Genomic DNA, 17,399 nt, shown 5'->3' on the forward strand with positions numbered 1-17,399 from the left:
ATGGAAGGGAAACTTCCAAACTCATTTTATGAGGCCAGCATCACCTTGATCCCAAAACCAGACAAGGATCCCATCAAAAAAAGAGAATTACAGACCAATATCCTTGATGAACACAGATGCTAGAATTCTCACCAAAATACTAGCCAATAGGATCCAACAGTACATTAAAAGGATTATTCACCATGACCAAGTGGGATTTATTCCAAGGCTGCAAGTTTGGTTCAACATCCACAAATCAAGCAATGTGATACAATACATTAATTAAAGGAAGAACAAGAACCACATGAAACTCTCAGTAAATGCTGAAAAAGCATTCAACAAAGTACAGCATCCTTTCTTGATCAAAACTTTTCAAAGTGTAGGGACAGAGGGTACATACCTCAATATCATCAAAGCCATCTCTGAAAAACCCACCACGAATATCATTCTCAATGGAGAAAAATGAGAACTTTTCTGCTAAGGTCAGGAACAAGGAGGGGATGTCCATTATCACCACTGCTATTCAACATAGCACTAGAAGTCCTAGCCGCAGCATTCAGACAACAAAAAGAAATTAAATGCATCCGAATTGGAAAAGAAGAAGTCAAACTCTCCTTCTTTGCAGATGATATGATACTTTCTGTGGAAAACCCAAAAGACTCCACTCCAAATCTGCTATAATTTGTACAGGAATTCAGTAAAGTGTCAGGATATAAAATCAATGCACAGAAATAAGTTTCATTTCTTTACACCAACAACAAGACAGAAGAAAGAGAAATTAAGGAGTCAATCCCATTTATAATTGCACCCAAAACCATAAGATACCTAGGAATAAACATAACCAAAGAGGCAAAGAATCTCTACTCAGAAAACTATAAAGTACTCATGAAAGAAATTGAGAAAGACACAAAGAAATGGAAAAATGTCCCATGTTCCTGGATTGGAAGAATAAACATTATGAAAATGTCTATGCTACCTAAAGCAAACTACATGTTTAATGCAATCCCTATCAAAATCCCATCCATTTTTTTTTTCAAGGAAATGGAACAAATAATCCTAAAATTTATATGGAACCAGAAAAGACCTCGAATAGCCAGAGGAATGTTGAAAATGAAAGCCAAAGTTGGTGGCATCACAATTCTAGACTTCAAGCTCTATTAAAAAGCTGTCATCTGCCCAACAGAAGAAAAATACAGAGGATGGGCCTTCTGCAACAGAGCTAACAGCTATCAACATAGACAATATGTCAGAAAGAGAATTCAGGCTAACAGTTTTCCAGGCAATAGGTAGGTTGGAGAAAGACATGGATGACCAAATGGAATTGATTAGGGCTGAACCGAAAGCGACCAGAGATGATGTTTACAATGTTAGGGAAGAGCTGAAAGCTATGAGGGATGAGGTTCACAATGCTCTCAATGAGTTCCAATCTAATCTAAATTCTCTTAAAGCTAGGGTAACTGAGACAGAAGATAGAATTAGTGATCTGGAGGACAAATAGATAGAGAGAAAGGATCAGGAGGAAGCCTGGAACAAACAGCTTAGAAGCCATGAAAACAGAATCAGGGAAATAAATGATGCCATGAAACATTCCAATGTCAGAATTATTGGAATCCCTGAAGGGGAGGAGAAAGAAAGAAGTCTAGAAGATATAGTGGAACAAGTTCTTCATGAAAATTTTCCCAATCTCGTGAATGGAACCAGCGTTCATGTACTAGAGGCTGAATGGTCTCCACCCAAGATTATATATTCCAGAAAAACATCAAGGCACCTGATAGTCAAATTGAGGAATCATAATTGTAGATATAATCTCTTGAAAGCCGCTAGGACAAAGAGGCTCCTTACTTACAGAGGAAAGCCCATCAGAATAACATCAGACCTGTCCACAGAGACCTAGCAAGCTAGAAAGGGCTGGAAAGATATATGCAGGGCACTAAATGAGAAGAACATGCATCCAAGAATACTTTATCCAGCAAGACTGACATTCAAAATGGATGGAGAGATAAAGACCAGCAAGGCTTAAAAGACTATGAAACCACCAAGCCAACACTGCAGGAAATATTAAGCGGGGTTCTATAAAAGAGGAAAAATCCCAAGACTAGCATTGAACAGAAATATAGAGACAATCTACAGAAAGAAAGACTTCAAAGGTAACACGATGTCAATAAAAACGTATCTATCAATAATCACTCTCAATGTGAATGGCCTAAATGCGCCCATAAAATGGCAGAGGGTTGCAGATTGGATAAAACGACAGGATCCATCCATATGTTGTCTATAAGAGACCCATTTTGAACCTAAAGATACACCAAGACTGAAAGTGAAGGGATGGAGAAGCATCTTTCATGCCAATAGGCTTCTAAAGAAGGCCGGGCTAATGATTCTCTTATCAGACAAATTAGATTTTAAACTAAAGACTGTAGTTCAGAGATACAGAAAGACACCACATCATTCTTAAAGGGACTATCCACCAAGATGATCTAATAACTGTAAATATCTATGCCCCCAATATGGGAGCAGCCAATTACACAAGAAAACTTTTAATCAAGATAAAGAGTCATATTGATATGAATACATTAATAGTAGGAGATCTTAACATGCCTCTCTCAGAAATAGACAGATCACTGAATCAGAAAAGCAATAAAGAAACAAGAGCATTGAATGACACATTGGACCAGATGGACCTCATAGATATATACAGAACATTCCACCCTAAAACAACAGAATGCTCATTCTTCTCAAGTACACATGGAAACTTCTCCAGAATATACCACATGCTGGGTCACAAATCAGGACCCAACTGATACCAAAAGACTGAGATTATTTCCTGCACATTCTCAGATCACAATGCTTTGAAACTTGAGCTCAATGACAAGGAAAAGTTCGGAAGGAACTCAAACACCTGGAAGCTAAAGAACACCTTGCTTAAGAATGCTTGGATCAACAGGAGATCAAAAAAAGAACTGAAACAATTCATGGAAACCAATGAGAATGAAGACACTTCAGTCCAAAACCTATGGGATACAGCAAAGGCGGTCCTAAAGGGGGAAATATATAGCCATCAAAGCCTCCCTCAAAAAAATTGAAAAATCCAGAACACACCAGCTGTCTCTACACCTTAAAGAACTGGAGAATCAACAACAAATCAAACCAACTCCACACATAAGAAGGGAAATAATCAAGATTAGAGCTGAGATCAATGAGGTAGAAACCAGAGATAGAGTAGAACGTATCAATGAAACTAGAAGCTGGTTTTTTGAAGAATCAATAAGATTGATAAACCATTGGCCACACTAATCCAAAAGAAAAGAGTGAAAGCCCAGATTCATAAAATTATGAATGAAAAGGGAGAGATCACAACTAACACCAAGGAAGTAGAAACAATCATCAGAAGTTATTATTAACAGTTATATGCCAATAAGCTAAGCAACCTAGATGAAATGGATGCATTCCTGGAAAACTATAAACTCCCAAAATTGAACCAAGAAGAAATTGACAACCTGAATAGACCGATACCTAGTAATGAGATTGAAGCAGTGATCAAAAACCTCCCAAAAAACAAGAGCCCAGGACCTGATGGATTCCCTGGGGAATTCTACCAACCTTTCAAAGAAGAAATAACACCTATTCTCCTGAAGCTGTTTCAAAAAATTGAAGCAGAAGGAAAATTTCCAGACTCTTTCTATGAAGCCAGCATTACCAAACCAGGCAAAGACTCTACCAAAAAGGAGAATTTCAGACCAATATCACTGATGAATATGGATGCTATGATTCTCAACAAGATCCTAGCAAACAGGATCCAACAGCATATTAAAAACATTATCCACCATGACCAGGTAGGATGGTTGAACATTCGCCAATCAATCAATGTGATAGAACAAATTAGTAAGAGAATAGAGAAGAACCACGTGGTCCTCTTAATTGATTCAGAAAAAGCATTTGACAAAATCCAGCATCCATTCGTGGTTAAAATGCTTCAAAGTATAGGAATAGAGGAAACATTCCTGAACTTCACAAAATCTATCTATGAAAGACCCACAGCAAATATCTTCCTCAATGGGAAAAAGCTTGCAACCTTCCCACTGAGATCAGGAACACGACAAGGATACCCACTCTCACCACTCTTGTTCAATATAGTATTAGAAGTCCTAGCAACAGCAATCAGACAACAAAGAGAAATAAAAGGTATCCAAATTGGCAATGAAGAAGTCAACCTCTCTCTCTTCACAGATGACATGATTCTTTATATAGAAAACCCAAAAGACTCCACCCCCAAACTGTAAGAACTCATACAGCAATTCAGTAATGTGGCAGGATATAAAGTAAATGTACAGAAATCAGTGGCTTTTTTATACACCAACAATGAAAATATAGAAAGGGAAAATATAGAAAGAGGTAAAGGATCTGTACTGCCTATGTTCTCCTCTAGGATTCTGATGGATTCCTGTCTCACATTGAGGTCTTTTATCCATTTTGAGTTTATCTTTGTGTATGGTGTAAGAGAATGGTTGAGTTTCATTCTTTTACATATAGCTGTCCAGTTTTCCCAGCACCACTTATTGAAGAGACTGTCTTTTTTCCACTGGATATTTTTTCCTGTTTTGTCGAAGATTATTTGACCATAGAGTTGAGGGTCCATATCTGGGCTCTCTACTCTGTTCCACTTGTCTATGTGTCTGTTTTTATGCCAGTACCATGCTGTCCTGGTGATCACAGCTTTGTAATAAAGCTTTAAATCAGGTAATGTGATGCCCCCAGTTTTATTTTTGTTTTTCAACGTTTCCTTAGTGATTCAGGGTCTCTTCTGATTACATACAAATTTCTGGATTATTTGCTCCAGCTCTTTGAAGAATACTGGTGGAATTTTGATCAGAATGGCATTAAAAGCATAGAATGCTCTAGGCAGTATACACATTTTAACATTGTTTATTCTCCCAATCCAAGAGCATGGAATGTTCTTCCTTCTTTTTGTGTCTTCTTCAATTTCCTTCATGAGTGTTCTGTAGTTCCTCAAGTACAGATCCTTTACCTATTTGGTTATGTCGCCAAACTATGGAAAGAACCAAGATGCCCTTCAACAGACGAATGGATAAGGAAAATGTGGTCCATATACACTATGGAGTATTATGCCTCCATCAGAAAGGATGAATACCCAACTTTTGTAGCAACATGGACGGGACTGGAAGAGATTATGCTGAGAGAAATAAGACAAGCAGAGAGAGTCAATTATCATATGGTTTCACTTATTTGTGGAGCATAACAAATAGCATGGAGGACATGGGGAGTTAGAGAGAAGGGAGTTGGGGGAAATTGGAAGGGGAGGTGAACCATGAGATACTACGGACTCTGAAAAATAATCTGAGGGGTTTGAAGTGGCGGGGGGGGAGGTTAGGGTACCAGGTGGTGGGTATTATAGAGGGCACACGGATTGCATGGAGCACTGGGTGTGGTGAGAAAATAATGAATACTGTTATGCTGAAAATAAATAAATTTAATTAAAAAAAGTAAAAATCCCATATATTCCAACAATCCCACCTCTGGATATATACCCAAAGGAAGTAAAATGATATGAAATAAAATCTGAAGCTATACTTTACTCTTGTAATCATTATTGCAGTGTGACTCATAATGGATAAAATATGGAAATTAATTTTACATGTTCATTGACAGATAAATGGAAAAATGAAATAAGAGCAACATTTATGAATGTGGAGGACATTAAGAGAAGTGAAATAAGCCAAACACAGAAAGAGAAACACTTACAATAATTACAATTGTATATGAAATCTAATAGTCCATCTTTAAAAGTAAAGAGTAGAATGGCAATTGTCAGTGACTGAAGGCAGGGGAAATGGGAAGATGTGGGTAAAATGCTAAGTTTCCAGTGTACATGTTGAATAAATTCTATTTAGAGCAATTTATATATAGTTAAAAAATTGTATATTGGAAATTTTCTGTTACTTTAGATCTCACCAGTTGGTAGTGTTCTTACACACACACACACACACACACACACACATGCGTGCGCGCTAAGTGAATTGGTGGTTATGCACTTTGTAGTCATTATTGGAAAGTGTAAGTATTTTAAATAAAACTGTGAACCATATAGATATATATACACACACGTGTGTGTGTGTGTGTGTATATATATATATATATATATATATAACACTTTTGTCACTTATTCCTAAATAAATCTGAAGAAAAAAAACAGAAAAAAAAATGACAAGACTGAATTGTATAATTTATACTGGATATGTCAAATCTGAGTGGCATGAGTGACCCATGCCCACTAATTGTGACATTTTTTCTATATTCACTATTGCCACTAAAATCAACATAGTTAACCTTCATACATTTTTATCCATACACATATCATCTTTGGATTTCTCAGGGACATTGTTCCCCAAAAGTTTCAAAACACTCATTGATTTTCACAAAACATCCTACTTTGCTATCACAGATGTAACTATTACTGCACTGGAAATTTAGTAACAGGCAAATAAATTTTTATTTTATGTTAAGAAAAATAAAGCTGTCATCATCAAGACAGACACACTGGCACAAAAACGGACACAAAACTGGCACAAAAACGGACACACAGATCAATGGAATGGAATAGTGAGCCCAGAAATGGACCCTCAACTCTATGGCCAACTAATCTTTGACAAAGCAGGAAAGAATGTCCAATGGAAAAAAGAGTCTCTTCAACAAATGGTGTTGGGAGAACTGGATAGCCACCTAGCAGAACAATGAAACTGGACCATTTCCTTACACCACACACAAAAATAGACTAAAAATGGATGAAGGACCTCAATGTGAGAAAGGAATCCATCAAAGTCCTTGAGGAGAACACAGGCAGCAACCTCTTCAACCTCAGCCACCGCAACTTCTTCCTAGAAACATTGCCAAAGGCAAGGGAAGTAAGGGCAAAAATGAACTATTGAGACTTCATCAAGATCAAAAGCTTTTGAACAGCAAAGGAAACAGTCAACAAAACCAAAAGACAACTGACAGAATGGGAGAAGATATTTGCAAATGACATATGAGATAAAAGGCTAATATCCAAAATCTATAAAGAGCTTATCAAACTCAACACCCAAATAACAAATAATCCAATCAAGAAATGGGCACAGGACATGAACAGACATTTCTGCAAAGAAGACATCCAGATGGCCAACAGACACATGAAAAAAGTGTTCCACATCACTCGGCATCAGGGAAATAGAAATCAAATCAATAATGAGATATCACCTCACACCAGTCAGAATGGCTAAATTTAACCAGTCAGGAAATGACAGATGCTGGAGAGGATGTGGAGAAAAGGGAACCCTCCTATACCATTGGTGGGAATGCAAGCTGGTGCAGCCATTCTGGAAAACAGCATGAAGGTTCCTCAAAAAGTTGAAAATAGAGCTCCTCTATGACCCAACAATCACACTACTGGGTATTTACCCTAAAGATACAAATGTAGTGATCTGAAGGGGCATATGCACCTGAATGTTTATAGCAGCAATGTCCACAATAGCCAAACTATGGAAAGAACCTAGATGTCCATCAACAGACGAATGGATAAAGAAGAAGTGGTATATATACACAAGAGAATACTATGCAGCCATCAAAAGAAATGAAATCTTGCCTTTTGCGATGACGTGGATGGAACTAGAGGGTATTATGCTGGGTGAAATAAGTCAAGCAGAGAAATACAATTATATGATCACCCTGATATGAGAATGTTGAGAGGCAATGTGGAGGGGGGGAATGTCGGGGGGTAGGAAAGGAATAAATGAAACATGATGGGATTGGGAGGGACACATACCATAATCGACTTTAATCTCACAAAACAAACTGAGAGTTGCTGAGGGGAGGGGGTGTAGGGAGAGGGTGGACATTGGGGAAGGTATGTGCTATGGTATCCATGTTAGGGGCACCTGAGTGGCTCAGTTGGTAAGTATCTGCCTTTGGCTCAGTTCATGATCCCTGGATCCTGGGATGGAGCCCTGCATTGGGCTCCCTGCTCAGCAGGAAGCATGCTTTTCCCTCTCCTGCTGCCCTTGCTTGTGTTCCCTCTCTCACTGCATCTCTCTCTGTCAAATAAATAAAATCTTTTAAAAAATAAATATCATAGAACCATCTATGGATTCAATGCAGTCCTTATCAAAATTTCAATGACATTATGTTACATAAATAGAAAAAAAAAAGTCCTAAAATTTTTTGGAACCACAAAAGATCCTGAACCAAAACCACTCTTGAGAAAGAAGAACAAACCTGAAGGCATCACATATCCTGACTTCAAACCATATTACCAAGCTATGGTAATCAAAGCAGTATGATACTGATATACAAATAGATACATAGATCAACAAAAACAGAATTGGGAACTTAGAGACAAACCCTCATGTATATTTTCAACTAATACTTGAAAAGAGAGCCAAGAACATTTACTGAGGAATGGATAGTCTTGGGGCGCCTGGGTGGCTCAGTGGGTTAAGCCTCTGTCTTCGGCTTAGGTCACGATCTGGGCCCTGGGATCGAGCCTTAAATTGGGCTCTCTTCTAGGCAGGGAGCCTGCTTCCTCCTCTCTCTCTGCCTGCCTCTCTGCCTACTTGTGATCTCTTTCTGCCAAACAAACAAATAAATAAATAAATAAATGAAATCTTTTTTTTAAAAAAAAAGAAAGGTGGTCTTTTATTTTTTTTTTATTTTTTTTTTTTTTTAAAGATTTTATTTATTTATTCGACAGAGAGAGATCACAAGTAGGCAGAGAGGAAGGCAGAGAGAGAGGAGGAAGCAGGCTCCCTGCTGAGCAGAGAGCCCGATGCGGGACTCGATCCCAGGACCCTGAGATCATGACCTGAGCCGAAGGCAGCGGCTTAACCCACTGAGCCACCCAGGCGCCCAAAGGTGGTCTTTTAAATAGATGAATCTGGGAAAACTGGATAACCACATGTTTATACGAATCATGGGCAGCACTGTACTTCAACAATCTGACTTCTGTCTTCTCATCACATAAGGGATGACTAGAGCTTCCTGGGTCCACCAGCTAGTCAAATGGTTTTAGAACCATCATTGAGATTGGGGACAGAATACACTGACCTACCCAGAGAAAATATTGGTCATCTGTCACCTGAAGCATCTTGGTGGTGTATAGAAAGATATGTCATTATATTTCATTTACAAATGAGTGGCAATCACCACCCTATTTGATATATATTTTTAGTTGCTTTTTAAAACAGTTTTATCACACTGATAATATGCCTGACCCAAATTAGTCCTTGTAGTACTGGATTGTGGTTATTTCTAAGACCTTAGCACAGTTCATCTTGGATTGTCCTGGGATTTTCTAGGAAAGTCCAGGTTTCTATGGAAGGCAGAGCTTATATTTATCTTGTACTTCAGCACATGGGAAGATCAAGCTTTGATTCCTGGCACTGGTTGGATACTGTGTTGATAGATGCAAAAAAAAAAAAAAAACCCACAAACAAAACACCTTGTTTTTTATTTATATGATCTTCAGAAACATATCTCAAACATGTTATTTTCTTTGCCTATAATTAGGGAGTAATATCTCTCGGTCACGTCACAGAGCTATAATGACTCAGCGGAGATAATGTTAGAAACAAAATCCTGGAAATTATGTAGTGTCAACTTAGTGAGAAAGACAGGAGAGAAGTGACCTCTACAAAATGTCATACTTTACAAACAACCTTATTTAATTTTTATAATAATCCTTTTAGGAAGGGGGGGATTCAGATACATGGATTTGTTTTTCAGGTAGACATTCCAGATTAGCTGAATAATTTCACATATAGATAATAGGAGAATGAGCATTTTAACCCTATGCTATGTAAGTCCTTATGGGTCCTGCTGCTTTTGTTTCTCTTTTCTATAAAGATGGGATCCAGTGTTATTTAAAGAAAAAAAAATGTATCTGGCTAAATCTTTTCAACACTTCATACCTTTTCCAGATGTATCCTGATAAAAAGAGAAACATAACAGACACAGCCAATTCTTGTACAATCAATGAGCCAACCTAACAAAGTAGAAATAGTATTAGGTGGAGAGAGTTTAAAAATAAAAACAAAAACAAACCAGTGACCCTTTCAAGGCTACTTGTATGAACTTGAGCAAGTTACTCTGATTTTTTTTTTTTTTAAGAAACTTCTCTGTACAATTCATTGTAGTTGGAACTGAGACTAGAAAGACAATGAAGGCACTGGCCCTGAAGACATGGGTGGGCAGCCAACAATTTAAAAAATACTGTTAGCAGTGTATCCTAAGAACAATGTCCTATGGACTTGCAGCACTGAGTTGCTGCTTAGGTGTGTAGAAGCTGGTGTCATGGAAGAAAGCCAGCTAGAATTTCCAGGTAGAGATAGAAAAGTGAGTCATTAGAAAATGGGATGCACTGGGAGAGCCGAGACACACCTCTCCGGACCTCACTTCCTTCATCTGTAAAATGAGAGTTGACATCATCATCTCTAAATCCCTATTACACTTTAGTATTCCAAGATTTTGTTTTTATTTCTGTGAATTCTGCTTCTTGTGTTCCCCTACTTGTGTCAAAGAAAGCCAAGTGCATGAAGTAACCCGTTCTTCTGTAAAAATAATACAATTAAATTTTAATATGAGCAATTTGCTGACAGGTTTATTTACACGAAGCTGCAAGCTTTTGAGAAATATTAAAAACAGGTTACTTGAAGGCAAAGTCTTCTTTTAAGAAGGAGCGATTTCATCCCTGAGCACATTTGATTCTTTCATAGGCACTGAAACAGCAGGGGCTGGTATTTCCACGGAATTGTAAAAGGGTTAAGTGTCAGACATGATGTATTTCTCGGGAATGTCATTGAAAATGGACCAGGCCACTGCCCTTAGTGCAAGGCTCATTATTAGCCATCAAAGAAATAGCTCTGACATTCAGTCACCTCACTATTCTTTAAGGGGAAGGATCACTTTGGGCAAATAGAAAGCAACTTGTAAGTACTTATTTTAAGAAATTGCTCCCATAGATCCTAATGGATACCTTCTGTAAATGTTGGTTAAGCAGTTAATCAATTCAGAAGCCAGAAATATTCCCCATTTTTTTTTTATCTTAGATTCCAAAAGAAAGAGGAGCTGGTGGTTAATAAGAACCAAAACATCATCTTGCTAATTCACAGAGGCAGGCAGGGTTTGAAAGTTTAACTAATTACAAGATCCACTTCTTTATTTTTTTATTCTTTGGCTAAGATTAATGTGTTTATTTTATTTATTTAGTTAGTAAGTTAGTTAGGCACCATACAGTACATCAACAAGGTCCACTTCTTCTTTTTTTAAAAGAGTTTCAAAAATGGTTTGGTTCTCCTAACTACCAGTATCAGAGGACTTTGTTTAGTGGGTTGCATAAACTGGTTTATTAAAGTGTTTGGGAAAATAGAATTTTTTAAAAAACTGGTATTTTGTTCATAATGTAATAGTTCCACTCATCCATTTTACCATGAAACATTTATAGAATATCAATTTCACATTTAATTTTTTGCATTAGGTCTTTTTTTTTATATATGCATGATTATGTGGAGTAGAGAATAAATTCAGCCACATGATATACAGTTATTTAGCAATGGACTGAACTATCAGAGGTTTCCTCTTGGGACTCAGACCTCAGGCTGGTCAAAAGTGGAACTTTAGGGGACTCGATAGCAGTGACACTGAAACTATACCAAAATATATTGGTATGCGTTTCCTTAAGTAAAGAAGAGAATCATGAGCGACATGCACCTCTGGGATTTCCAGGCCACAATTAGAAAGGAGCAAAGCTATCATCTTGAGACTGAAGATCTCAATGAGAAGTCAGATCATTTTACCTTCCAGAACTATCTTGGTTAGTGGAAATGGGTAAGATTCTGACCACTAGAATGAATGGATCTATGATATTAGGAAACTCCATTTTCCTAGAAACTTGTTCTTAAGTCCTTTTTCTAGTCATCAAAAACTAGACTTATGCTTTGGTGAGTGCTGTGAAGTGTGTAAACCTGGTGATTCACAGACCTGTACCCCTGGGGATAAAAATATATGTTTATAAAAAATTAAAAATTAAAAAAAAAAAACTAGACTTATGAGGCGCTTGGGTAGCTCAGTTGGTTAAGTGAGTACCTTTGGCTTGGGTCATGATCCTGGAGTCCTGGGATTGAGTCCTGCTCTGGGCTCCCTGCTCAGCGGGGAGTCTGCTTCTCCCTTTGACCTCCTCCCTTCTCATGCTCTCCCTCTCTTTCATTCTCTCTCTCAAATAAATAAATAAAATCTTAGAACAACAACAACAACAACAACAGCAAAAAACCAACAAAAAAACCCTAGACTTGCTTCTCACTGTAGGGACAGTGTCCCTAGCAAGTCCTAGCACAGGCACTGGAGATAGATGCATCATGGGCTGGGGGTAAACTTTCCTGTTCATCTATCTTTCCTTCTCCGGCTCTCCTTTGAACATAATTGCAAATTGGTATTCAGCAGAGCCCTAGCCATGGTTATTCCTAAGTAATGGGCTCTGTAGACTTGGTGATTCACAGGAGGTGTTTTCCAAAGTGTGGTCCTTGGAGCATCTGCATAGGAATCAGCTGAGTCATTGTCAAAAATTTAGACTTCTGGGTTCAGGAGCGGCTGGCATTGTTGGGTGTGGGTGTCTTGGCGTTTGAGTGAGTCGACGTGATTGCATTCAGTGTCCTTCACTCGCTAACAGGTCAGAATGCAGATTTTCGTGAAGACCCTGACCTGCAAGACCATCACCCTGGAGGTGGAGCCCAGTGACACCATCGATAATGTGAAGGCCAAGATCCAAGACAAAGAGGGCATCCCCCCTGACCAGCAGAGGCTTATCTTTGCTGGCAAGCAGCTGGAAGATGGCCGTACTCTTTCTGATTACAACATCCAGAAAGAGTCCACCCTGCACCTGGTCCTGCGCCTGAGGGGTGGCATGCAGATCTTCGTGAAGACCCTGACTGGCAAGACCATCACTCTGGAGGTGGAGCCTAGTGACACCATCGAAAATGTGAAAGCCAAGATCCAAGATAAGGAGGGCATCCCCCCTGACCAGCAGAGGCTTATCTTTGCTGGCAAGCAGCTGGAAGATGGCCGTACTCTTTCTGATTACAACATCCAGAAAGAATCCACTCTGCATCTGGTCCTTCGGCTGAGAGGTGGCATGCAGATCTTCGTGAAGACCCTGACCGGCAAGACCATCACTCTGGAGGTGGAGCCCAGTGACACCATTGAAAATGTAAAGGACAAGATCCAAGACAAAGAAGGCATCCCCCCTGACCAGCAGAGGCTTATCTTTGCTGGCAAGCAGCTCGAAGATGGCCGCACTCTTTCTGATTACAACATCCAGAAAGAGTCCACCCTGCATCTGGTCCTGCGCCTGAGGGGTGGCATGCAGATCTTCGTGAAGACCCTGACTGGCAAGACCATCACCCTGGAGGTGGAGCCTAGTGACACCATTGAAAATGTAAAGGCCAAGATCCAAGATAAGGAGGGCATCCCCCCTGACCAGCAGAGGCTTATCTTTGCAGGCAAGCAGCTAGAAGATGGCCGCACTCTTTCTGATTACAACATCCAGAAAGAGTCAACTCTCCACCTGGTTCTCCGTTTGAGGGGTGGCTGTTAATTCTTCAGTTTTGAATTCATAGTGCCCAATGATGGCATTGCTCTGCACTATAGCCATTTTGACCCAATTTAAGTTTAGAAATTACCAGTTTCAGTAATAACTGAGTCACTGGTTTTCTCAATATCTGTTCAAAATGTTAATAAAAGTTTCATTGCATGGTAAAAAAAAAAAAAAATTTAGACTTCTGGACCCCACCCAAAATTACTGGGAGTGATCCCAGCCATTGGTATAAAAGTATTGCCTCGCCAAGGGATTCTTATATTAAAATGTTTGGGAATCCCTAAACTAGACCAATGATGGAAGAGCCTAATAGATAAGGAAATTGCAGATTATAAAACCTCCTGAGATGATACATTTATTCCCCTCCCCGTGAAAGTGATGGATAATCCTCTAAAATTGCTAGAAAAAAAATGCCAAATTGATGAAAAGGGGCTATTACTGCAGAAGCTAAAGGCTCCCAACAAGGGCTATGACACCTAGGAAATTCACAAATTCTAGTACAAGGTTTGTAGTCTCCTGGAGCTGCAACTTTCAGGTACAGGGAGTGACACATTGTTCCACAAGTAGTCTGTCCAGAATTTCAGTCTCCAAATTTGTCAAAAGCATTTTGACTTCTTGGGTAAAAGGAAAGAAAAGTGAATCACATAGCTGAGTAGCCTCCAACTGGGAACATTTTTTATGGATCTATTAGTTAACACTGTCTCCTTTATCCCAGCCCGGATACTAAACTTTATGTTCACCTGTTAGTAGTAAAGTATTCTAGATATCCTGCAATGATTTTGACTCATCTGCTTAACACTTCTAGATGTAAGAGCCAGAACAATCATGAGCATTTCTCCCTGCAGGGTCACTGATTTGTTTCCTACTGCTTAGAATGTAGGAAATTTTGTTTTGCCTTTATGTGACGTGGGAGCCTGGAAGCACTGCCAAGTCTCAACACTTAGCTACTGGGCACTTGCCATGTCCTCATACAACCATTTATTCCAGATGATTTTCCTTCTGCTTCCTTATTACTTCTGCCCCTTTAAATCTGATCATTTTTATTTTACCTCTTACACAGCCCAAGGTAATGAGTACCAGCAGGTTCCATGACTCATGCTGTGTGTTTCCCATGAAGGAATGGAATGATTGAGGTAACAAAAGGTGCTTTGTTTAACACAGTGGATAAAAATCAGCCACACTTCATAACATACTTGATGTCTCTTGTCAAGGGGAGGAAGTGAAAAACATGACTTGTGGCAGGGTCTTTGCAGAAATCTGTTCAGGTAGCAGAATGCTTTGCCTAGCTTAGTGCTGGTAATGAAGCAGCAGGGTCTAATTCAATTGTTGGAGTTACCTGATTATTAACATAATCATTAAGTTTTTGCCAGTCACTACAGTACTGAATTTATCAGCAATAGAAAGGATATAGTTCAAAACATAGAAATCAATGATCTTTCAGGAAAGGTAAAAACTTACCAAACTAGTCACCCAGCGAATGATTCATGTATATAATAAAGCTGATGCTTTAGTTTATAAATTCTTAGGGAGCTAGACGGCAATAGCAGAAGCATTCCTCTTACCACCACCAGGCATATCTTTCATACTCCACATCCACCATTGCTCGAGGCAAGGATTTCAACGAACTTCTCAGGCAGTTACTGGAGTGTTCTGATTACTGTATATTAGTCCGTGGCATCTCCAGAACCGCAACTCTCTCAGATTCCCAAAGCTTTCCCAGACATCTCAAACTAGAGGTTCTCTACTTTGGAACTTCTCAGACCCACCATTTTCTGCCTTCAGAATTAGTAAGTATAAACCCAAGCAGAGAGACACCAAGCACCATTGCCTACCAGAGCATTATAACACAGTTGTGAAAGCACATGCTTTTGAGTCAGATTTCATAGGTTCGAATCCTGGCTCTGCCACTTAGTATCTCTGCCAATTCGTACTGGCATTTTCTTAACATGCTTCACTCTAAAATTAGTGGCTAATAAATAATCAATGACTCTATATCCTCTATAGGCTCTTTCTCATATAGTAGATTCCTACAATAATTACTAAGTAGACAAGTAGGACTCATGATTCTGAAACTTTCCCCGTAGACGACCAGACCAAAGACAAGGGGTCATCTGACTCCCTTTTTGTCAGGTGATTTCAGCTTTCTTTGCTTTTGTTTCTTTACATAAATTGGGTATAATACTAGTGACTATTTTGGGCAGTTGTGAGGATTAAAAGTATTAATACATAAAAAGCACTCAGAATAGTGTCTGAAACAGTAAATTCTCAAAATTTTTAACCTGTCATTGTGACTATTATTATCTAAGCATATGCCTTGTGTCTTCATCATGGATAATTTGGTTATAAAGAGATATAAAGGTTTAAAAACTACCTTAAGCAAAGCAAACATATGAAATTTTTTTCCCCCAAAGTTAAAGTAATGATTTTCTGGAAACCAGAGAGGGAAGTGTAGCTAGTTTTCAGGGTGCTCCTCAGCCAGATTCAGAAAGTGCTCAGAATTTCCAAGGTAGACACTGTCTCTCACTTTCTTGGGAGTCAGATGACCCCTTGTCTTTGGTCTGGTCGTCTATGGGGAAAGTTTCAGAATCATGAGTCCTACTTGTCTACTTAGTAATTATTGTAGGAATCTACTATATGAGAAAGAGCCTATAGAGGATATAGAGTCATTGATTATTTATTAGCCACTAATTTTAGAGTGAAGCATGTTAAGAAAATGCCAGTACGAATTGGCAGGCTTTAGTAAATGTGTCCATCTCTTCATACATAAAGTGCAAATCAAGGACAATGATGAGGTGCATTGTAAGATGCAACTTCAGGAAAACCTCAGAGCACAGATCCAGAGAGCTTATCTTAGGCTTACTAATTTTCCATAAATTTTGGGTAATTTTGCCATGTGGATGATGAGAAATTCAAACTTTTTGCATGTGAATTTATTCTTTCCTATTTCCCTTTTTTAATAGTACTGCTAGGACCCTTTATTTACTGTAGCACAGAACTACATGCTGGGTAAGAATTTTATTTTTGTATTATTGTAATATGTAATTTAGCACAACAGGTATCTATATTGGATAAGTGATTTTTGGATTCTACATGATTTTACAGGCCAAAAAACAAAAAACAAAAAAACCCCAAACCCAAGACCAAAGTTCAAACAAAAAACCCCAATTCCATAAATAATAAAAACTGCCAGAATTTGAAAATATGGAGGATTAAATCCACGGGCATTTGTGATTTAAGGCTCAAAAATCTCAGATATTCTTTATAACCATTTACAAAGCAACTGGTTTCCCTCAGCTAATGGTTAAACTGAGATATGTGTACCTGTGTATTACTATATACATTTTAATAGCATGTTAATGTAAGTATGCTTAGAATATTGAATTATTTCTAGCTATTATCAGCACTTAGAGTGGGGAAAAATGGAACCCAAATGCCACTTTTCCATCACATAATTGGTATTTCAAATATTCCTCATTGACCAATTCTCTCTTTAGGAGAATAGAGGATTACACTTCCCAACGCCCTGAAATTCTATAAAGCCACAGACCCCTTTGGCCTATATAATGAGACTAAAAGCACTGCATGTCACCTTCTTGTAAGGCATATCATTTTCAGTGCTTGACTATCTAGTCACCCAGGACTTGATTGTGTCTGCTAGGGAAGAGGCACTGTGAAATCCAAGTTGCCTGGAATGCTGAGCTTTCAGAAGGAAAAAAGTTAATCTGGGGTTCATAGTGGACTTGGTATGAATGAATAACATCTTCATTTTTATTGAGTTATAATTGAC

General features: G+C 38.6%; 1 protein-coding gene across 1 annotated transcript; it reads left to right on the top strand.

Annotated features, from left to right (window-relative positions):
- Positions 1-12,679: 12,679 nt before the first annotated feature.
- On the top strand, positions 12,680-13,691 carry LOC101680590 (polyubiquitin-B). The gene has a single exon (XM_045070974.1). It carries the CDS (start codon positions 12,695-12,697, stop codon positions 13,610-13,612), a length of 918 nt encoding a protein of 305 aa, XP_044926909.1. The 5' UTR covers positions 12,680-12,694; the 3' UTR covers positions 13,613-13,691.
- Positions 13,692-17,399: the final 3,708 nt, after the last annotated feature.

Source organism: Mustela putorius, unplaced genomic scaffold, assembly GCF_011764305.1.
Source record: "Mustela putorius furo isolate JIRA1106 unplaced genomic scaffold, ASM1176430v1.1 tig00003976_pilon_pilon_pilon, whole genome shotgun sequence".
In the NCBI taxonomy this organism is placed as follows: Eukaryota; Metazoa; Chordata; class Mammalia; order Carnivora; family Mustelidae; genus Mustela; species Mustela putorius.

Bases quoted from the DNA above. Each gene is read 5' to 3' on its own strand.
- LOC101680590 (XM_045070974.1), top strand. From the start codon at position 12,695: ATGCAGATTTTCGTGAAGACCCTGACCTGCAAGACCATCACCCTGGAG.